This window comes from Protopterus annectens, chromosome 16.part0 (assembly GCF_019279795.1).
Source record: "Protopterus annectens isolate FY-2018-M chromosome 16.part0, PAN1.0, whole genome shotgun sequence".
NCBI classification, from domain to species: Eukaryota; Metazoa; Chordata; order Ceratodontiformes; family Protopteridae; genus Protopterus; species Protopterus annectens.
The window spans coordinates 385,750,056-385,774,861 of NC_056750.1; the positions used below are offsets into that span (position 1 = coordinate 385,750,056).

The window sequence follows — 24,806 nt, forward strand, 5'->3', positions numbered from 1 at the left end:
TCAATAAAAAAATCAGCACAACTTAATGATGCCACTAAGTTTATGGTCCAGTTACATTAGGGATTCAGCTATAGGCAAAATATTACAGTGAAAACAAGATCTGTACTCAACAAGAATTTCACATGCAACAATTATTTTATCTTAGCAAGAACATGCTGTCCTAGGTACAGATAAAAAAAAATTAATTTGATAATTTAATAATTTGAGCGTTATAGTGTCTGGCAGGAAAGTAGATCTTCCTCCTTTGGTCAGTCAATCTGATTTATTTATAGTCATGCAGTGTTCTTAATAAGGGCTCCGATGAACAATGCAATTAATTTTACTTTTTTGTCTTTTAGAGTATATGTAGATTTTAGGAAGACTGTAGGGCTACAACTAGGAAGGAACATTCTAGTTGGTGTAATACTACTAGTAATGGCTTGTCTAACCTCCTTTGTTAAAACACTGGATAATATACATGGTAGTTTCAGTTGTACAAGTACCTTTAAAGATTGTTGCTGAATATGGGGAAGAAACAATAGGTTCTTATCCAATGTTAGCCCTATGTATTTCATTAGGGAACAACCTAAAGAGGTTGCCGTTCAGGATAAAGTAATAGGATTGATCAAACTTTGGAGAGTCTCTTGAGTTCTGAATGATGTGGTGTCTATTCACATATAGCCATTTCCAAAGAGCTTTAAAGTCAGCTTGGAGTGAGATGCTGATTTTGGTTAGTGACTGAGATGTCCTGTAAGCAGCCATGTCATTTACTTATAGAATATAGACTATGTAAGCAGTTCCTGAACCAGAATCAGACTTCATGTGAGAAACTAAGTCTTTCTGCTAGGATATTATGATGTATGCATTCAAATGCTTGTTTTAGGTCAATAAACAATGCTCATGAGCCATTCTCTTGGTGTAGGTTCATAGGTAGGTACTAGGCTATCTGCCCAAGGGCCTACGTAAGCCTAGCCAGCAAGGTTCCATAGCTTACGCCACCCAAGAAAGTTATTTTCCTGTGCCACTGTCCAGCAGAGACACAGAAGTGATCCCCGAGGTGTATTTCCTATTTCCCATCCACTCATCAAGATTTTTCTTGAAGAGTGCTAATGAAGAACTTTGCTTGACATAGATGGATAGCTTGTTCCAGAGTATAGAAAGTCTCTGGGACAGGAATCTATCCCTCCAGTGTGTCTTGTTTATTGTGGTGACAAGGTTTAGGTCCCTAGAGCCTGCAGCTCGGAGGGATTGGGATTTCTTTAGGTGTAGCATGTCCAACAGCTCTGGGTTTGACATAGCTTTGTATGTTAGGCAGAGATCACCTCAAAGTAGGTGATATGCTATGGAGTAAAGCTGGAGTTTTTTGAGGTGGTCAGTGTAGGGCATTTGTTTGAGGCCAGTAATCCTCTTCTTTGTGTGGCCTTTCCAGCTGCTGCAGATGTCTTGTGAGGTACATTCCAAAAGGGGCATTGTATTCTATAATGGGTCTAATGAGTGACGAGTAGAGGGGAAAAATGACCTCTTTTTTCCTGGATGAGAACCCTTTTATGATGAGGTGTGCCACATAGAAGGACTTCCTGACTACTGTGGTGATGTGACTATCAAAGGAAAGACTACTGTCCACCTGGATCCCAAGGTCTCTTATCACGCATTCGGTGTTAAGTAGATTGCTGCTTATGTGGTAGTTCATGGGTGCAGAGTTTTTACCAAAGGGGATGACACAGCAACTTTTTGTCATTGAGCTTGAGGCCATGGCTCTGACACCAGGCATCTGTCTCAGTGAGGCCCTTCTGTAGGATGTCCAAATCATTTGGAGACTTGGCTATGGCTCCTAGTTTGCAGTCATCTGTGAACTTCATTAGCCAGAGGCCTTCTGTGTTAGCTTGCACTTCAGAGAAGTAGATACCAAACAGCAGAGGTCCCAGGACAGAACCCTGTGGTACTCCACTTGTCACTGCTTTGAGGTCAGATTTGGAGTCTGCAACTTTTACAGTGCGGGTTCTGTCAGGGAGCCAGTTGGCAACCCATCTTGTGATGTAGGGATTTATACCTAGTTTAGTGAGTTTAGCTATAATTCCAGAATGGGGGAATGGTGTCAAAAGCCTTGGCGAGGTCAAGATAGGCTGTGTGAACCACCTTACCCTCATCCACGGCTTTGGTGACTGCCTCAAAGAAGTTGATCAGGTTCAGAAGGCATGATCTGCCTTTCACAAACCTGAACTGGGTGGGATCCAGAGTTTGGAGGTTACCAATGTCTTTGTTTATGAGTTCCATGATGATACGTTCCATGGCCTTGCAGACCAGGCTCGTCAGGCTAATAGGTCGATAGTTCCTGGGATCAGTGGTGGCTCCCCCTTTGTGGAGTGGGATAACTGTTGCTGTGCACCATTCAGTGGGCACAATGCCTGATGCGAGGCTATTATTGAACATGGTGCTTAAGTGGGGAGCCAGTTCATTCTGAAGTTCATGTAAAACGCAGCCTGGGATGTTGTCCGGTCCCATGGATGCTGTGTTTTTGGCTTTAGATAGTGCAGCTTTTACCTGCATAGTTGTGATTACAGGGACTCTGCATTCTTCCTGTATAGAATGGGCCCTTTAGGGGGTGAGAGGGGGGTAATGTTAGCACTGAACCGATCTGCCAGGATGTTGGCAATATCAATTGGTTCTGTAATTTTCATGCCTTTGTGCTGTAACTCAGAGCAGATCTGGGTGTTGCCATCTAGATTCTTGACATAGCTATAGAATGCTTTGTGGTTGTCCTTGGATTTAGTGGAGATTTTGTTTTCATAACTAGCTTTGGAGGATCTTATAAGGGATCTCAGCTTCTTACTGAGGCTGACCAGGGAGCTCTTCCACTCATGGAATTTTTACTCTCTTTTGCAACAGTTTCTTCCTTCTGTTGTACAGTTTGTTTATGGCAGGGGACCACCAGATTGGCTTCCTTTTTTTGGAGGATAGCATCTTGGTTCTGTGTACAAGGATAAAGCCCTAACTACACACCATTCAACCTAGGTTCACTTACTGGCTCAGGTGACAGAGTGGCAGGGAGAGATGCGGTCTTCATCAATTATGCTGTATTTGGCAAGGTGTGTTCCAAAGAGAGGATGGGTAGAGCTTATAACAACTCCCCCCTGGACAGAAGCAGAGATGGCAGAGCCCCCTGGATGCTCTTAGGAGCCAAGACCAGCTCCAGTAATGGAGTAAGTCAGAGAAGTTGGAGTCAAGCTGATAGACTCGGCATTAACTCTGGGCACTGAGAACCAGGCCAGTGTAATGATGTCCCAAGGGGGACAAAAAATAACTAACTAGATAAACACATTACACAAACAAACTTTTCCTGATAGTTTGTTCTTTTTCAGTGGTTTTGAGAATATCCTTGGTCATTAGTTTCATCTTGTATGCTCATATTAGTAAGTATTAGAAGTAAAGACTAGGAAGGCCACCCCTTAAAATGTTAATACTTTAGTTGTTGTTTTTCTTTCAGCTTTTCCCGGTTAGGGGTTGCCACAGGGGAACTCTGGTCCGCTAATGATTGGCAGTAGATTTTTACAGTGCCAAGGTGCCAGCTTGATGCCCAGCCTTCAACAAAGGCATGCCCATTCACGCATGTCTTTTGAATGCTACTCAACCACGGGGAGGACATGCAGACTGCACACAGAAGGCGCTCCAGTCGAGAATCGAGCAGGAGAACCTCTTGCTGTGAGGCGATAACGCTACTGCTGCACCACCGTGCCTTAAAATGTTAATACTTTAGTTACACTCTAATATCTTCCCACTGTTTAGTGCACACTGCAATACCTAGAGTTTTGTTTCATTTTCTTCCATCATACTTCTAAAATCACAAACATCTGAGCAAAGACTACTAAACACTGGTAGCCTACAAACCACTTCTCAGGAATCAGCTTTGAACTGATGCTTCTATTTTGCTCCTGGTGAGAGAAGGAGTATGAAAGCACTGATTCCTGACTTTCTCTTATTAGGCAGTGAGTGTGGGACTTCTATGTCTGATCTGTTTTTTGGACCATTGAGCAGCTTATCTCTCTTGCACTGAATTACTACTGTTCATGCTGTCCAGGGGATCTAGCAGTACTCAATGCTAGGAGTCTGAAAAGAAAGATGTCAGAATTTGAGGTCTTCCTGCAACTCAGACTGTGTAGTTATTGGGACAGGACTTCATTGTAATGACAGTACTCTATCTATACTAGGGTTTAGCACCTAACATGCCTTTAGGCCCTTGGGCATATCCGGTATTTGTGGGAGAAAACTAACTTGTCAGAAACTTTATCACCTCACATCAAATTACCCACAACCCTAGCTGAACTCTTAGAGATCCATATCTTCCTTTACAAATCAAACTATTACTTCATTACTAGCTACAAACCCCACCCCCATCAATGACCCCCCCCCCAAAGATAAAGGAAATTGCCTTAATAAAACTGAGGGATTAAATATCAAATTAAACAGTTTCTTGAGAGGGCAATTCAATAACCCAAGCACTGACTGGCATACTTTCACCTCTAAAACGGATATGCCCTGGGTTTCCCAGACTTTGCTAATATAAATGCACTGATACACATTGTAGAGCTATCTAATAGTGGTTTGAATATCCTTGACCTAGTCCTTCTCAACCAAGCCCCTACCTGTACCTCACAACACACCTCCTCTATAGGTAAATCTGACCACAAATCAGTTTCTCTCTCTCTGTAAGGCTTACTGATACCACCCCACCACCAAATTAAACCATCTTTAGGGACAGGACAACTCTACTTCATCTTGAAGAACTGTACAAAATTACCAAAAATTCCAAGCAAATGGACCCAGCTGAGAGAGCTGCCAAATTCACCTCCATTTCTTAATAGCATATAAACATCTGCACAGAAAAAAAGTCTGTACTGTCTACACAAAATGTAATGTTAAATTCAGGAATATACTTCTCTGGTGGAACTCTTGTATTAAAAAACTCCCTCTGCTACATCCCTCTCTTGGATTAGCTGCATTACTAATGGGCGACAAGGAATCACAAGACAGAAAGAATTCTCCTCATTCTTACCCATAAATGTAGGAGTACCAATGGGATCCACACTAGGACCAATCTTGTTTAACATATTCATAAGCTATCAACACTCTTCTGCTTAACACAACACTCCTATACAATATGCAGATGATTCCACTCATCTGCACTGCCCACAACCAACAAAAGTAAGAATTCTTTACATCTATTTTACAAATAAGGAATACTGGTGAAAACAGCTCAACTCATACTGAACCCAAAAAAAGCCAAACTGTTACCATTTACTCCCAAAACAACCTTCCATAACAATAATCCCCTAAACGCTACCTCATTAAATAAGACTAAGGGCCAGATTCGATAAAGGCTACACTAAGTGTATGTGATATGTGCATTATGTCTGTGTTGTCTGTTCACTCAGAACAGTGTACACTTAGTGTAGGCTTTATTGAGTCTGGCCCTAAGGCTGAACAGGTCAATTGCACAAAATTCTTAAGAGTATTAATCTATGACAAAACAATGTTCAACGTTCATTTCCAAACAGCCAAACTCACCATAAGCTTGGCCTGTTATACAGAGCTAAACCATTCCTTCCCAACAGAAGCAGAGTAACAACTGCAAAAACCTATCTTTTCCCCACACTTCTGTATGCCGGTCCACTGTTTGCAAACTTACAAACTAATGTACAAACAAAACTCAAGCTATTCTTAAGTAAACTATCCTGCTTATCTACTAACACCAACTATACAACCCACCAGAGTCCTCTGCTTAATCTCAGCTGGACCAAGGTGGAAAAGGCTTTGTACATCACTTTGGGGGCTAATATAACTGAGTGAATTAGCATTAGTAAATGCTTGTGAAATAATTTTTTGACAACCTGATAGCAATTAAATTGTTTCACAAGCATTTACAAATGTTAATCCACTCAATTATAATGGCCTCAATGTGACATACACATCTCCTCCAGTCATATTAATATTAATGCCGTAAATATGGCATGACTAGTTTACACTTCCATGTTTGGAAGATTTTTTTAAATGTCAGTTTACTAAAAAACTGGCTTTACAAACACATTTTTATACATAAATAAATTTTTATTTCGCCACTTTAAACATGACCTTTAATTTCAACTTCCATTGCAGAACCCCATGTAGCCTATTTTTAACCAAGGGTTTCTGTTTCTTATCTCTAATATTTCAAAGTTTCATACTTTTAATGTCTGAAATCATCTTTACCTCACTTACTAATAGCTTGTCTTTGGTTTTCCATTTTCTAGTTATGGCTTTTATAGCATATCTCATACCTAAGATAGTTAAACTTTCAACTCTAGCAAATCATGTTACACCAACTCAACAAGAACATCTATATAATGAGGCTAAATTATCTTTGAATTAAGATTTAGCATAATGTTTAATTTATTTTTGTGTCATATTGACTTCATACATTCCCAAAATAAATGCTCCCAAGCATTTCTTTCAGTACCATCACATTTATAATATATGCCACTTGTCTATTGGAAGTTTTTTTTTTTTTTAAGAGTCTTGTAGGAGTATATATTTATGCAAGCGTAATGTTGTCTTAGATCCTCTACTACTTATTCTTTTATAGTCTTCTACTTCTATCCTGGCCTCAACTATAAAAATCTACTCTTTGTGGTTTAACAAATTAACTAAAAAACACAAGTTGCATTAAAGGCAAGGAAACTCCTCCAGTCTGGTTGTTCCAAGAAATTTTTGTTTAATAAGATAAGTGCTTTCATTTTTAAATAAAAACTTCATCACATACATATATGGTTTACTATCAAATGGGTGATCTGACTTTGTTCGATATACGTTAGTCCGAACGCCAAATTCGATAGCATCACAAGAACGAAAAACTAAATGTTGAAATGCACAACAGCGAGTGCATTATAGCATTTGCTGTTCCGAATTTCAACATTTTAATGCAGATTGCACTATAGTGGGGATCGAGAAATGTACCTTTTCCCTTATTATAGTGAGATCTCGGAGTTTGCATATATAAGTAGTGGGATGGTGTGTTTAGTGTGTGGTGCAGAGTATTAGCAGTTGTGGAAGTATGGAGAATGTCTGAATTGTGTCAAATTTGACATTCTCCACTTCCGCATTCGCTTTTTGTGTTGGTCGATGTTTTTATTTTCAGTTATCCAGTTCAATGAAATGTTAACTCGCACAAAGTGTGATCAGTAAAGTGAAAGTAAACATATATATGGATATGTTCCCTATTAAATCACCTTTTTATTCGAAATGACGAAATCTCAAATACACTGAACAGTGATTTTTTTTCCCAGGGAAAAAAATCACTGTGTCATTTTTGGGACTTTGCCGTTTCCTCCACTGTGGTGCAGTCTCAAAGTTGGCATATTTAAGTGTGGAGACACAGTCCCCCACATTGGGGGGGGGCGGAACCCCTTCACTTTATTTTGTGTTTGTGTTTTTTTAATTTATTTATTTATTTTTTTATGGAGCAGCGATATTTTTTCCCTGGGGGAAAAAAAATCTCTGCTCCGTGTGCTCAGCATTTTGCCATTTCGATATTTTAGGGTCAATTATACAGCGTTCGCTATTTTAAGTGTTAGCTTTTAGAATATAAACCATATATATATATATATATATATATATATATATATATATATATATACACACATACATATAGATACACACACACACACACACATATGCATGTTTAAACATCCAAGAAATCCATTAAAATATATGCCATTTGTGAAAGAATATACTTAAAATAATTACAACACTGGATGTGCTTTAAAAACTGTAACATAGACAATGTAAAAAGACATTTAAACAGTGTTAAAAAAGCACAGCAATTCATCCTAGGGCTGCTTTATGTTTGAGAAGACAGTTAATAGCGAGTTGTTCATTTAGCCCTGGCCAACTATTAGAACTGAGAAGTAGTTGCCGCTACAGAACCATTGTTCAATAACCACAAAGTTAAAATCATGACCCGGGTTCTCTTGTACATGTTTCGACAAAGTATTTGTTTATTTCCCTTTTCTGATATCATACATACGTTCAGTATGTCTCTAAATTTCCTTTCAGTTTTGCCAATATAGAACCTGGGACATGTCGTACACAATCCATAGTATGTAACCCACATAATGTTACAATTATAAGGGCTGTTGATTTTGACTACATTGTTGTTAATAAGAACTTCATCATTCACAATAATATACCTACAATAACCACAGTGGTCACATTTATTCATTTCCTTTATTTTGTTGATTTTAATTTCCTTTTCAAAAATGGCTTTAAGATTAATTTCCTTCCTATATATTACACAAGGTTTTTTTCAACTGCAACTTGTGTTTCTTGGTTTGTTTTTTTCAATTCATTGTAACAAATTAACTTTCCAGCTTCCATGCATCTTCATTCACCTCAGACCAGCTTGCATATACAGGTCTGATGTTAAAGAGAGTGTAATAACCCAAAGGTTTGTTTAAATTCATTCCATTTTATTACTTCATTTCCTTTTATCATCTGCTCCTAAACTCTCAGTTGTTCGTTCTTTCTTTTCCAAATGCTCAATACATTTTCTTCTGTGCCTTCATTACTTTACATAGAATAACACCAATAGGCTATACTATTTTTGAACTGTACATAATACTCTCTGTATTCTTTTCCTAAATCTGCAGAAAAGCCTGCCTGTGATCATGTAGCTGCCTCATTAGTTGCCATGCCTATCATGCTATTACTTTTGGGATATATTCTGGGCCTCGATTCAAATATATTAACCTGAGAAGCATAGCTTTATTCTATCCCTCCAAATCTAGTAGCCCTATCAGCTTTGTTTCTTTGTTAGAATTAATGTTTTCCACATTACACTCTCTTTTATTGCTCCAAATAAATTCCTTAATTTCCATCTTCATATCCTTCCCTAGCTGATCTCTTGCTTGACACATACAAGTCTGATCTATACACAGACGTGTGTGTGAGACTCATAGGAACTAGAAACATTTTAAATCACTTGTATCTTATTGCTAATGTTCATACATATTTTCTATAATCTTATCTTACTTATAACCTTTTGTGTAATTTATTTCCACATTTCTTCAGCTCTTAGCTCAATGTCAGATTTCAGCCAAATTTCTATGCATCTCATCTTGTTATAACCCCACAAAAGGGGACATGCTGTACCAAGTCAAGTAGAGGGACAAAATTCATTGCTATAACCTTTGTTTTTGTTTCATTTACTTTATGTCCTGTTATATTTGGAAATATTTTAGTTTATCAAAAATAGTTAGCAAATATAAGTTTTATAATGTGTTATAATATAATGTAAAAATTATTGCAGCCCCTTTAGTTTGATCTTTGGAAAATTTATTAATTTAAGCACTGATGTCTTCTGTATCACTTAAAGGGAATACCTCTCATCCTGTCAGTTGTCTATAATTTATCTTACTTGACTTTCTTAATACATGTAGAAAGAATTTGTGTCACTTATAGATGTACACATGCAGGATGAGGCAAACTACAAAACGTATATTATACTTCAAGTGACTTACAAAAGTTTATTTCAGAGTGGTACAGACTACCAATGGTTTAATTAGCAGCACAGTAAAGTATCCACCCTCTACCCATACTACCATATGTATAACGTATTATAATATTCTGCTGAACTGTTTTACAATGTGGAAGAATGCAATGACGCTTAATAAGCTTTAAAACTATATACCTATAGTCCTCATCAAGCAATTGTTTTTTACTCAGACCTCATGTGTTTGGTCACTAAGCTTCATCCTACTTAAATGAACGTAAACAGACATGAATAAGTTGCAGCATAACCCACACCCAAATATGGTATATTGCTATAATAAGAATTTTGAATTTCCCAGTACTAGGCAACGCCTGTCATCCAGATTTCAAAACAGCTGATATTCTCATAGCTTACTGTATTTTCTCAGACATGGTGCAGACTTTTGTGTTTTCTGCCACTTCTGACTTATTAAAAGACAGCCAGTAGTAAGCTGGATCTTTAGCTAATTACAAATCCCATATTTGATATGTAAACTACCACCTCCACTACTATTACAACACACTCTAGTTACTTTGGGTGCTTTGATCCAACTTCCATTGATATTCCTGTTCCACTATATATATATATATATATATATATATATATATATATATATATATATATATATATATATTGCACTGTTTATCCCACTTGTCTTTCTCTAACATAGTGTAACATCTGTCCAAAGCCTTCTGTCATGGATAAGCTTAATACTGTTTTACTGTTTTGCTTGTGCATATTATTAACTCTATCTACCCACATCTGCAGAATCAGTGTGTGGATTTCTTTTTTTTTTTTTTCAGATTATGTTTTCACTTGGTTGGTTTCTTCAGTTTTCTCATGTGCTACAACTACTACTGCCATTGCATTTTATTGTTTATTTTTTTATTGATGTTTTGTTCTGCCCAGTTTTTGTCATTTCTTATACATGCACTACTGTCATATTTTCCTAACATGCATTTCTTTCAAACAAGATTACTGAAAATGTTGTCATTGGTTGTGCATGCCTTTTCTAGTCACCATATTACAAGACAAACCATGCTTTCTTCTACAGAGCCGTCAATTTTCAGGACACCGAAATAAGGATGAATGTAAATACACAGAAATTGGATGTACAGTCAAGGTTAGTTAAAATTTTAGAAGTGGTTTCTTATTTTTTAATATATAAGGCATTTCTGTTTGTTTTATTAATAACAGAGCTTTGAACAATGGTTTCTTTATCACACATTGTTCACATTTATTTGTAGAAAGAGGATGAAATGACAACTTCAAATAACCTCTTATACTTATTTTGGCATATCTGCACTTCTGTACATAAAATAAATTTAAATAATACCTTCAGTTTTCAAAACTGTATTATTTATTTTATGATACAATAAAACAGTAACAGACATATAGAAGAATTTCTCTGAGTGTTCGAAGGCAATTTGTTTTGGGGTAAATAAGTATAAATACATTTTCTAAGTTGTATGCTCTACCACAGATGACTAAAGCCATGCAAATAGCAATTGTACAGATCTTCACTGAATCCTTCTGTACCTGCAAGCTGAAGGAGGGCTGGATCTGCAAACTTCTATGTAGGGGTTGACATTCCAACTAGATGTATCTAAACCAAAGTCATAACACCTTGGGGTAGGTTGCATCTCATTACTGCTTTCAGTGACTAACATATTTGGCAAATTGATTCTTGGCTAACATTATCTTTGTCCTTCATTCTACACACTCATTTCGGATGCAGGAGAATATAAATAAAATAAGCATGCAGAGTGCTCCTGAAATGTCAATATATAACTGGGAACTGTCCTTATTTTTAATTTTGAGGCACAGTACACTTCAATGCATTCTTTTCAGGTGGCTTAGTAAAGACTGGATTCAAACAGTTTTTTAGAGAAATTCACAAGTTAACTGAATCCCTGAAAAACAATAAGGAAGCGGCTTTCACTTCAAATCTATTATCTTTTCTGAAGCAGCTGCACTTCAGCATTTAGTACACTGATATGTCCAGTATCCCAAGAACCATTTCCAAGTCTTGATATGATTTCACTTTCCTTTGATTCACCACTGTACTTGAGAATGGGCCTCTTTGCAGAGTCTTGTTACCTCTTATTTTGATTATATAGCCTGGCTAGTTATCACTGGCTGCTAACATCATCATCTGTTTTGTTGTCTTTTGGCTTGTTTATGAAAAGATTAGCTACACCACAAGATATGACATGGTTAGAGACATCTGATCTCTCCTACACTCTTTTTCTCATCTCTTCTTGCTGTTTTTTAGTTCATGATCTGCTATGCCATAGGATATGGGTGCTGCTGCACTAAGGCCTTTAACAACAGCTGCCACTGTTCTTGGTCATGTAACTATTTCTGTTGTTTCAGTCAGCTATACTACCCATATACCAACTGGTGTAATCTGAAATGAGTGCATGTATTTGGTTACTGCAGTTATCTCTAACACAGGAAGCACCTCTACAACCCAAGGAAGAACCTAATTTTTGAAGATGTATCCATAATCATCCTCAACATATTATCTCACACCACTGAATCCTGCAAAACTACCAGAGATACACAGGCAGTGAGTAATTGAAGTATCAAAAAACTCTGTACTACACCATGCTTTCCTGTATTATATACCCACCAGAAGTCAGGGGAAGCTCAGAGGTTTTGGGAGAGACCATGTGCAATGTTAGTAACACTGCTGCCTCACAGTCATGAATGCTCCAGTTTGTATCTCAGCTGGGGTGCTTTTTGTATAGAGTCTGAACACTCACCCTGCATTCCTACAATTTTATTTGGAAATTAAGGTTTCCTCCATTACCCCAAAGACATGTGGTAAATAGATTGGTGACTCTAAATTGACTGCAAGTGTATGTGTTGCACGTGTACAATACAAAAGAAAGGCCTGGCAATGTATTTCCATTCGGTACTTCTCTGGTAAATTATAGATGGGGTTGGCTGTGCATGGGGTACAATGGATGTTTGCATGGAAGTCAAATGCAAGGTTATGTATTATAAATGAAAGATCTGTAATTATGTGTTCTGCAATTATAACTAACACATCCAGTTATTAAGAGATTATAGTAAATGTCAAAACTTGCTTTAACAACAGCAAATCAAGCCCATCACACGTCTCCTGACTATGCAACCTACAGAAATTTAACTCAGACTGCTGTAACACAGCACTACAGAATTATCCAAGGTAGTTGTAACCCCAGACAGTGTATATTCCCCTTCTTTTTGCAATTTCAGTCTTAGTGCTCCAATGATCACAGCTGTGGTCCTCAGAATTTCAAAAAGAACCACAAATGTGCCTGGTCCTGCTTTGCCTTACCTTTGCATCAATGGAGGCACAATTACAATCACTTCAAAAATAGTTTCTCAGTTCCTTCATGAAGGTCCCCGATAGGTTCCAGTTGAATCATCGTCCCAAATTCTGACATTGTCCGTGAGCCTTATTCCATTCTTGACATCATTCAGTTTATTGCTCTGTCTCTCTAACATATATTTTGTACAAGGATATAATGTGTTATCAGTCTCTGTTTAGTGCACTTTCATTGCATACTTGACTACCACAGAGGATTAACAGAATTTTTATCATTCTTTTGTTGTGGAAATTGAGAAAGTATTCTGAATGGATATAAAAGCAAATGGATTACACTTCTAAGAAAAACTTTGAAAATTATTTACTTTGTCTTTGGTAGATTAGCAGTCTATTACAAATTTGCCAACATTCTCACTTCAGAATCTTTCAGTCTAATTTAAAGCATCTTCTTTCCACCTGTCATTCTTGTCTTTTCTCTCATCTTTGATTTTTCTCTTCAGCTCCATACTTCTCACTTTCCCAAATCATATCACTTCTGAGGTATATACACCTAATTTTCTAATTCCCTTTTTATTCCCTTAACCATTTTGAAAATTCTGTACTACACAGCCTAACTTTTCTTTACCTGCACAGCTTCCAGAAGTGTACATACTGCTCAACATATAATTTTCCCATCTCTTGCATTAAGAAAAACATTTTGTGAATCCACTTCTCATGTTGTCTACAAGAACACTGCTGTCTTTCCCTGCTGGTCTTTCCTATTGCAGCAGTACATGACTCAGTTTAGGAATGATTATTTTTCCAAATAATTCTTTCTTGCCTACTAAAGAAAACTGCACAAGTATAGTATGGTTTCCATTTGCTTTGTCATTTGAATACCATTGCACTTTTTCAAATTAAATTTTAATTTTTTCAAATTAAATTTCAGCTGCCAACTGTACGCCTGCAAACCTGTTACAGCAGGTCTCCCTGGAAATCCCCTTTCTGTGCTATACCAGTTTTTAACCTTCTTATACTTCCATGGGTCTCAGACTATTATTTTAATCTATTTTCTGTATTTCATAATGTACTTCATAATGTAATGTTACAAGAAGGCAGTGTTTTGCTTAACTCTACTAGCTCCAGAATGGCCATTATAACTATTTTCCTGTTCTGCCATCGCTATAACTCATAACAAAACACTTCGTAAGCAGCAGGATCTCTTTCTTAACAAAACTCATGGCTTTGAACCCGCATGCCTGGAGGATTTATAAATAAAAAATAAATTAATATCTAAATGTAAATTTATAGAATTATTTCATTTATATGTAATAAAGTTTTGTGTTTGCTATTTTTGCTGTATACCAGAAGCATATAAGGCGCCATGTGCTGGTACCACGAACTAGTGCCTTACCACCTCAGCTCTTCAAGTGACTTATTACAATTAGATCCATTGAAGAGCAAAAAAAAATGGAGCCATTCCCTCTACTGCACACCAACCAGGTGGAAAGATGCATGACATAATGTAGAAATTCAGGAAAAGCTGTTGAAACATCTCTACTCTGTCTAGAGAGACATGCCAGAAATACAATTGTGTCAGAAGGGATGAGAGGCAATTTTTTTTTAAGTTGATTTGAAAGCCTAGACTGATCAGGAGATTCTGAACAATTTCTAATGACACCTGGACTGGAAAACAGTCGCAAAGAAAAAAAAAAAAAAAACAATCATACAACTACAGATAAATGTAAATGCCTTGAAGTCTGCAATAAGCAATAATGGAGTCAAACACATTGTACATGCCCTTGAAGCAGTGGAAAGTCTATAGAACTGATAATATAAGCCAAACACAAAAAATATTTAAAAAAAATCTGAACAGCTTTGGCAAAAGCACAGGTCTCCAGGCTCCTTCCTTCTTTGGTACCAGAAAAATCCTTGAAAAAAAGCTTTTGCCCATCTGGCAGTGAGGTACTGGTGCTATTACTCCCTGTACAAATATCTGATGCAGAATGAGAGAAAGCAAAGAGTTGTTTCACAGAGCAAGGAGACTCCCCTGAGGTGTAGAGAAGGATTCCTACTGCCAAGTGTACACCTGCTGAATTATATATAAACACCATTTGTCTGCCACAGTGTGATACTACAAGAGAAGCTAAACCTCAGAGAAAGCTTGAGAAGTTGTCAGGGCGGTGGCTGGGGGGGGGGGGGGGTGTAGCCTGAACAGGCAGACGGTCATATTGACTGGCAGGAGTATCCTTAATTTTAGGGGCTTTTCCTTTCTTTTTGGGGCCTCATTTTCATTTCTTTTTAAACCCGCTTTGACAGCTCCTTGCCATTTCAATTTTGCTTATTATAAAAGGGGGCTAAGGAGGAAGGGAATTTTTTTTGTGGTTTAAAAAAAAAAGAGGCTTAAAAAAACTTAATTCAATCCTTGAATCAACTTTCCTATTTTATCACACTTCTTGAGCAACTCAGTTGCAGAGGGGCAAAACAGAACTTCCTTGTCTGAAGAAGAATTTAAACCCTTAGTTTTAACATCTTCAGAAACATGTTTAGAACAAAGCCAAAGCTAATCTTATTGCTGACCCAGAAGCAGCAATTCTAGAATAAGTTCTAGTAGCATCACACACTAAGACATGCTTAGTAACATTTATCATTAAATACATGCCACTGATGTGGTGTCTACTGTAATATCAGAATCACAATTTAACTGGGTCTATATTATGTGATCGAAGAATCTCTTCTTCGAACACATAATAATCGACACATATAGAGCGAATGCTGTAAACCACGAACGGCCACGTCCTTGAATTTTTTCTTTGGGGAACAAATTCATGTTGCTGTAAAACAAAAAACAAACTTTAAAACAGTAATCAAGTGGGGGGGCTTCACCCCCCCCCAACTAAATATACTGACTCCAAGATCACTCACTCTACATTGAAGAAAAGGGTGATTTCCAATAACAGCCAACTGAATTTTTTCCCCATTTAGCATCTCTAGCAGCACATTATATAAGGCAACAAGTAATAGGGACAGTAGTCAGGTGGTCCAGGTTAAGGGGAATTGCTCTGATGACAATGTTGCCATTTTATCTAGACCCACTGTAGATTTGTTTCAGTAAGTAAAGAAACAAATATGCGGATGGCTGCCAGCAGTTTTAACAGCTCAAATAAGTAATTCCACTTTACGTCTACCCTATCAAATGTGTTTTTGGCATCAAAGCTTAGTGCTTGTCCATGAAGCCTAGCATTTTCCAGAATTTGAAGTGTGAGAGCCTTATTACTGCGCATCTGCTACCCCCCCCCCCCCCACACACACACACACATATGCAAACACACAAAATCCATGCCTATCATCATGGATCAAATTAGGAAATAGCTTAGCTAATCTCTTAGCAAGTACAGCCATAAATGTTTTATAATTATGGCTTAATATCAAAATTGTCTAAGAGGGACTGCAGCTCAAGGTCTTTATCTTTCTTTAGTATTATTGATATAATTGCTTGACCCCAGGCTGGGTGTATGATCCTCATTGATAATACATATCATCTGACCCGAGAGTTGTCCTTGCATTGGTTTTGTGCATTGATATGGGAGAAGGCAGTAATATCTTGCAGTTCATAATATGCAAGGTTGTCTCTACTGGATGAATCATTTGCATTTACGTTACTATCAAGGTAACTCCGTGACTCAGGTAAAGAGTAAGATAAAATTACAGTGGTCTAGTAACATCAGTTTGCATGCCAGTACTTTCACAGCTAGGATTAAATACGAGTCAGTGGTACATTTCAGCAGATTTAGTACAGCACTGAAAGAAATATGTCAGGTGAGGGAATCTTAGTGGTATAATGAGTCATGGAGGCAGAAAATCACAGGAAGGCTGCTGTAGCAGCAGAATACAGTATAGACTGCTTGGTGATTATTAGAACAGGATGAGGGAGAATAGGTACTACATACAGTCTAGCTTAAGACTGTGTTTTAACAAGCCTCGTGTTTACTAGCTTTGCTATGGGCGTGCTACACTTGGGGCTAGGTCTGGAGTGTCTTGCAGCAGCCTAATGCAGCTGGTAGACTCTTATAACACGTTTTCCACTGGTAGTGAATGTAAGAAGGTCACTGGGCCTAACAGAATAAAAGGTCATGTGAGAGGAGAATGATGATATACTGGTTTAAGCAGGTGAGAGAAGCTAGACCAGAAAACAAGCAACAGTGACAAACGCAAGAGCCTAGACAAAAAAAAAGCGTCTAACCTCAAACAGACAATAGTCTCTTGCAACCAATATCTATAGATAGACAGTGCTGCAACACTTCTTTGCAGGCATCTAATTGCTGGAAAAGCTGCCAGAATCAAGAGAGGAAAGGGCTCATAAACAAGTTACTAGATTAATGGATAACTGCAAATAAAACAGTATTGAACTGTGTCAGAAGAAAAGGCATGAAAAGCCATTCTATACTAGCCTACATCTACTTTTCTTTCTGGGAGCTGTCATTTGGTTAAATTTATGTGAGAATAATTTTATGGATAATGTTGCACAGTCTAGAAATTAAATATTTAAACAAAGAAGAACTTACCATAACATTCCATCTGTGTTGTCCATCATTCTTCCTCAACTGATGGATTTGGATCAGATCCTTTGTTTCCAACTCTGCCATTGCTAAAGCTTGTAGCAACCAAGAACTCTTGAGCTTCTCCCTTACCCATAATGCACCAGCCCTAACTTACTTCAGATCTTGTTTGCTGATTTTTGCCAGACAGGAAATACTAACTATGCATAGATAAATGAGGTGAAAAAATAGCATGCGATCAATACATGAACACACTATATCTCTAGCTCAATACAAAGGACAGAGATTTCCCCTAAGATTCATTCTTCAAGAAGTTTGCAAAGGATGGGGGTTGGTGGGAGTTGAAGTAGAATGAAAATGGACAACACAGATGGGATATTACGTTAAGTATATAACTTCTTTATCTGATGTCAAATTTCATTCTATCCTCAACTGATGGGACAGAGTCCCCAGCTACCTAAAATCCTGGATGGACTCAAGAAGGTTGTTCCTGAGCACAGTTAAACCAAAAGATGCTCTACCTGTAGAGACCAGATCCAATTTGCAATGAGTAACAAAAGTATAGGGAGTAGTTTCATAGGTCGGTACTAGGCTATCGGCCTTGGGGCCTATATAGGCCTAGCCAAAAAGGTTCCCTGGCTTTTGCCACCCAAGAAAAATATTTTATTGTCCCCTTGTCAAGCAGTGCCACAGAAGTGACCCCCAGGGTGAATTTTCTATTTCCATCCAGTCGTCAAAGTTTTCCTTAAAGAGGGCCAATGAGGAGCTTTGCTTGACATGAATGGGTAGTTTGTTCCAGAGTATGGGAAGTTTTCAGACAGGAATCTATCCCTCCAGCATGTTCTGTTTATTGTGGTGACAAGATTTAGGTCCCTGGAGCATATGGGTCGGAGAGACTGGGATTTCTTTAAGTATGGCATATCCAACAGCTCTGGGTTTGACATAGCTTTGTATGTTAGGCAAAGATCACCTCTGAGTAGGCAATATGCGATGGAGTAGAGCTGGAGATTTTTGAAATGGTCTGCTTATGGCATCTGTTTGAGGCCAGTAATCCTCTTAGTGAGGTATTTCTGTGGCCATTCCAATTGTTGTAGATGTCTTGTGAGATACATGCCAAATGGGGCATTGTACTCTATAATGGGTCTAATGAGTGATGAGTAGAGGGGAACAATGACCTCTTTTTTTCTGGATGAGAAACCTTTTGTGATGAGGTGTGCCACATAGAAGGATTTCCTGACTACTGTGGCAATGTGGTTATCAAAGAAGAGACTACTATCCACCTGTATCCCAAGGTCTTTTATCACACTTTCAGTGTTCAGTGAGCTACTGCCTATGTGGTAGTTCATGGGTACCGAGTTTTTCCCAAAGGGGATGACAATGCACTTCTTGGCATTAAGCTTAAGGCCATGACTTTGACACCAAGCATCTGTCTCTATGAAGCCCTTTTGCAGAATGTCTACATCATTAGGTGGTTTTATTATGGCTTCCAGTTTGCAGTTATCTGTGAACTTTGTTAGCCAAATACCTTCTGTGTTGGCTTGCACTTCAGAGAAGTAGATGCTGAATAGGAGAGGACCCAGGACCGAACCCTGTGGTACTCCACTCATCGCTGGTCTAAAGTTGGACTTGGAGTCGGCTACTTTTACTGTGTGGGTTCTGTCAGTGCGTCAGTTGGCCACCCATCTTGTGACATAGGGATTTATGCCCAGTTTAGTGAGTTTATCTATAATTCCAGAGTGGAGGATGGTATTGAAAGATTTGGCGAGGTCAAGATAGGTTGCGTGCATTACCTTGCCCTTGTCTACAGCTCTAGTGACTGTTTCAAAGAAGTCAATCAGGTTTAGTAGACATGATTTACCTTTTACAAACCCAAACTGAGTGGGGTCCAGGGTTTGGAGGTTACCTATGTCTTTGTTTATAAGCTCCAAGATGATACGTTCCATGGCCTTGCAGACCAGGCTCATCAGGCTAATGGGGTGGTAGTTTCCAAGGTCCATGGTGGCACCCCCTTGGTGGAGTGAGATAACCATCACTGTGTGCCATTCAGTCAGCACACAGCCTGAGGGGAGGCTATGACTGAACATGGTACTTAGGTGGGGTGCCAGTTTGTTCTGTAGTTCGTGCAGTACACAACCTGGGATGTTGTCTGGTCCCATGGATGCTGTGTTCTTGGCTTTGGAGAGTGCTGTCTTTACTTTTTCATCCATTAAATGAGGGGCTTTGCACTCTTCCAGTATTAAGTTGGGCCCTTTGGAGGGTGAGAGGGGGGTAAAGTTAGCTCTGAACCTATCTGCCAGAATGTTGGCAATATCGGTTGGTTCTGTATATTTAGTGCCATTGTGCAATAGCTCAAAGCAGATCTGAGTGTTGCCATTGAGATTCTTGACATAGCTGTAGAATGTTTTGTGGTTGTCTTTGGAATCGGTGTTGATTTTATTTTCATAACTGGCTTTGGAGGATTTTATGAGGGATCTCAGCTTCTTGCTGAGGCTGACCAAGGAGCTCCTGCAATCTTGGGATTTTCCTTTTTTTTGCAACAGCTTCTTCCTTCTGTTGTAGAGTTTGTTTATGGCAGGGGACAACCAAATTGGCTTCCCTTTTTTTGGAGGATAGCATCTTGGTTCTGTTGGGGATGGCACGATCCATGCACTCATGTATGTGCTTATGCAGTGCATTTGTGCAAGATTCAGCAGTCATACCTCTATTTTCCGTCTGCATGGGTGTCGTGAAGTTTGCCCCTTCTGTCTTAAGAAGCATGAAGTTGGCTTTGGAGTAGTTTTTGATGGTGGTTTCCTTAATGGGGGAGGGGTGGGATATGGATATCTAGGGTGATTAGCTTGCGGTCAGATCTGACCAGTGAGGAGTTGACCTCTGGCGTGGAACACCAGTTATCCATATTGGTAATGACCAGGTCCAGGATATTGCTGCCTCTGGTGGAGGTGTGGACAAGCTGATCCAAGGCAATGGAACTTATGAACTCCAGAAAACATTGAACAAATGAGTTGGTACCTAAGTAGTTTTCCTAGTTGATGGTGGGGTATTTGAAATTGCCCATAATTAAGGTATTGGGTTGTACCTTAATATTTTCCAGTATCTTAAATGAAGAGTAGGAATCCTGGGGGATCTGTAACAAGCTACAACCTGGATTGCAGTCTTGCCCAGTGTTAGTTGCACTTGGATAATTTCTTATGCATTATGTTGAGCAACTAGCCTGGGGGTGTGGATATCCTTAATGAATATGGATATGCCTCCACCTTTAGTGCATGACATGTGCAGTAGCCCGAGTAGCTGCTGCACATGTTGTCCATGGATGTGCTGGAAAGAAAAACTGAAGATGTTGCCATGGATCTAGTTGAATGATCTCCTACTGGCTGTGGTAATGTAACACCCAACTTTTTTTTTTTTTTTTGCAGATAAATGATATACAATCAGGTAATCATCTGCCTAAGGTTACTTTGGCAACTGGTTATCCCACATTTAAGTCTGCAAAGGAAACAAACAACTGGTCTGTTTTTCTTATGTCTTTTGTTATATGCAGATAAAAATGTAATTGCCTGTAAACATCCAGTAAATATAATATGTATTCACCTTTGTTAGTAAATCTGGGGAAGAAAATGGCAAATGAATGGACTGATTAATATTGGACTCTGACACCACCTAGGAAAGAAAGGATGCATTGGTTAACAATGTAACTCTATTCTTGTGAAAAAATCAAGTGTGAAGATTTTGAAGACCATGCTTGAATTTCTGAAATTCATCTAGCAAAAGTAATGGCTACTAGAAAAAATGTTTTCTAAGTAAGACATTTAAGGCTACATTTAGCTACTGGTTCAAATGGGAAATGTAGAAGTGCCTGCAGTTCCAGATTGAGGTCCCATGGGGCAGTAGGGTCTATAAAAGGAGGTCTTAATAGCAGAGTGCCTCTCAAAAAGGCTCTGCACAGCTTATGAGAGACTGCTGAGGAACTTTCCAATCCAATGTGACAGTCTGATGATATTGCTGCTAACTGAGCTTTATCAGTTGATGAACTAGCCCCTTCTTTAAAAAGTACAGTCAAAAAGTCAAGGATTTTATGTATAGCACCTGAAAGAGATTCAGCATGATTTTGATGTGCCGAATATGCAAATATTTAATTTACTAGAATACAGTTCATGTGTAGAAGGTTTATGTGAAGATAAAATTATATGTCGGACAGGGGAAGAGCATAGGTTGTTTGGCCATTAATGGAATTGGAGAAGCCAGGCCATTAGCCTGAGGTTTGATATGTCTGGATAGATAATTCCTGTTAGATGAGACAGGAGGTCTGAAATTGGATCCAGACTCCGAAGGTTGATGAAATAAGTGAGGACAAAGGAGGGAAACAAAATCTTTTGAGGCCAGCATGGGGGCAATGAGGATGACTTTGTACTTCAACATGGCAGCTTTCTGTAGAAATTTTGGAATTAGTGGGTAGGCATAAAGTAGGCCGGGTAGGCCAGTCATGAAGTAGAGCATCCCTTGGTGAATCTATCTGTGGGGGGTATTAGGGCAAAGTAGCTGCTGCATTTGTTGTTTTGGGGAGAAGCAAAAATATCTCAGCAAGGCTGGCCCCACTGACAAAGAGTCATTTCCATTATGTTCTTGTTGACAAATCACTCAAGAGGTAGAAGCATGCATCTGCTCAGTCCAGTCTACTATCACACTGGACTTTCCCAGATTATATGTTTTATGAGATAGCATTTGGATGAGATCACCCACTGCCATACTTCGAGCATTCCTCAACACAAGGAGTAAGATCTGGTCCCTCCTTGTTTTCTGATATACCAAACTGCAGACATATTGATGGAGCAGTGGCACAGCATTTACAATGTTACTTCACAGCAAGAGGTTCTCTGGTTTGATTCTCGGCTGGGGTGCCTTCTGTGTAGAGTCTGCATGTCCTCACTGCATTCATGTGGGTTTCCTCCGAGTGCTCTGGTTTCCACCCATGTCACAAAGACATATGCCTGGAGTGTTCCTCTCCAGGTCTTCGCTGAAAATTGGCTTTGTTCCAAGTCAGACTTTCCCAGCAAACAAATGTTAAATAAATAAATAAATAAATATTGTCCTTTTAAATTGCAATCATTCCTTAAGGGAGAGTATCCTGAAGAGCCTGCAATGCTTAAAGCACTGTTCTTATATCTAGAACACTGTTGTACAAAATTGGCCTCTTTGGGGGACCAAGTGCCTTGAACTGTTTTCCCCAGAAAATGCCCCACCCCCACCCCCAAGTGGGAAGCATCCATGGTCACTATGGCCTTGGGCTGAGGTGGAATGAACAGATAGCTTTGTAGAACCTGATCTGATTGAATCCACTACCTGAGGTCTTTCTTACATATGTAAGTGATTTGTATCAGAGTTGACATGGGTTGGTAAAGTATCAACCATTGTGTTGCTAGCATCCACTGTGGAATCCTCATGTAAAATCTGGCTAAAGGTACTAGAGTTATTGCCACTGATACTGATCCTAGAGCTTGAAGGACCAAATGGGCTGAAATCTTAGTACTGCAGATTATTTTCCTGACCTGTGATCTTATAGTTTGAACCTTTGAGGGAGGCAGTGAAGCTTTCATTGACGTTGTGTTGAACGGTGTTCCTATGAATTTTAAATCCTGAGTTGGCTCCAGTCGAGAATGTTTCCAGTTTATGATAATCCCCAGATGGGAACATATCTGGAGAACCTGATCTCTTGCCCTTGTTAACTGATGCCTGGTCAGGGCAATAATGAGCCATTCATCTAGAAATGGAAACACCCATAATCCTTGTAGTCTTAAGTAAACTGTTACTACTGCCATACATTTGGTGAGCACCCTGGGAGCTGTGGTGAGGTGAAAGAGCAGAACTCTGAACAGGTAATGACTAGCTCCCAGCTGGAAGTGCAAGTGCCTTCTGGATCATCTGTTCATCTTTATGTGATAGTACACATCCTGAAGGTCTATTGAGCAAATCCAGTCGTCCTTGTCCAGAAAAGGGAGAATGGACCAAAGCGTGACCATCCAAAACTTGGTGTGTAGAACTGACTTGTTTAAGTTGCTGAGCTCCAAAATTGCTCATCAGTTCCCTGTTTTCTTTGGCACTAAAAGAACCCTGAGTAAATTCCGGAATCTATCTAGTCTGATGGGACCTCTTGGATGACTTTTTTTCTAGCACCCTTTGTATTTGAATTGCTGCTTGTTCCCTCTGACTGGGTGGAACATTGGGGATTTTTCTTGAGACTGGAAGTGGAATGGAAAAGTGTATTACATAACCTCTGGAAATAATCCTTTACACCCAAATATCTTTTATGTATAGCCAGGCTCTGTGATGCAGGGATAAGCGACCCCCCCCCCCCAGTTGCCTCCTGAGGTGGACAATCGGGCCTCCTTTCAGGAGTGCTGATAAGGTCTGTTAAAGAAAGAATCTATAGACCCTTGGTTTTGCAGGCCACCTCTGCCACGGGGCTGGTGTTGATCACTGGAGTTCCCTCTTCTGCCCCTGGGTAACTTTCTCCACCTGTGTCCTGGAAACAACCCTGGGATTTCTTAAGCCACATCTTCTGACCACCTCACTGGTTCCTAAAAAAGGATCTTTAAGGGGGGGTTGAAAAATGTATCCCAATGGCAGATAGGGTCTTTCCCATCCTTCCCACACCTGGATAATGTGTCCTTCACTTTTGGGCCAAATAAAGAAATGTCATCAGAAGCAGCATTGACAAATGATAACTTGAAGGACTCCATAAAAATCACATAAGCACATCCAGGCATGTCTCCTGATGGCAATGCCTGAACCTGCAGCCCTTGAGGTACCTTTGGCTCCATGCAAAATGACACTCGTGGAAGAATTTGAAATAGATTGCAGGGTAGTCATCTGAGAAGTCATGGATAATTGGACCTCTGCAGAAACAGATCCTGAGAGGGTATATGACAGTTCCTGAATTAAACCCCTCTCTGTATAATCTTGTAAAATGTGCCACATAATTCAGTGACCTTAAGGTGAAGGTCGCTTAAGCAAAGACATGCTTCTCAAACCTGTCCATCACCTAGACTCCCTATTAGGCAGATAAACAGTGGAACTCTCCTCAGCAAGTTCTTTTTTAGTGGCTGCTGCCAAGAACATAGCATCAACAGGCACACCCTTGCCCCAATACTGCTTATCCAAAGGTGATGTCATAATCTTGACCAGTCTCCAAAGTACTGGTTCAACTGCATGTGGCTCCTTACCTGCCTGCTGAGAGACTGACTCAATAAGCTCAACAGGAGGAGCAACCCAGTAGGTAGGCAGGTCAGTACCAAAAGCCTCGAGGAATACAGACTCCTAACACAAAGGGTTGCTGGGTGTCCAGCCACCTCTCTGTTTTGGGTTTTCATGGATGTCTCCAAATGGGACATCTTCAGGAGGTGACTGTGGGGACTCT

The 24,806-nt window shown here is 39.2% G+C and overlaps 1 protein-coding gene across 1 annotated transcript in view; it reads left to right on the top strand.

Annotated features, from left to right (window-relative positions):
* Positions 1-24,806, top strand: part of LOC122790310 (TNF receptor-associated factor 1-like) — a 661,767-nt gene that overhangs the window by 411,743 nt on the left and 225,218 nt on the right. Inside the window, exon 6 of the mRNA XM_044057827.1 lies at positions 10,593-10,661. Coding sequence (XP_043913762.1) covers positions 10,593-10,661 — 69 coding nt within the window. The remainder of the gene's footprint in view (positions 1-10,592; positions 10,662-24,806) is intronic.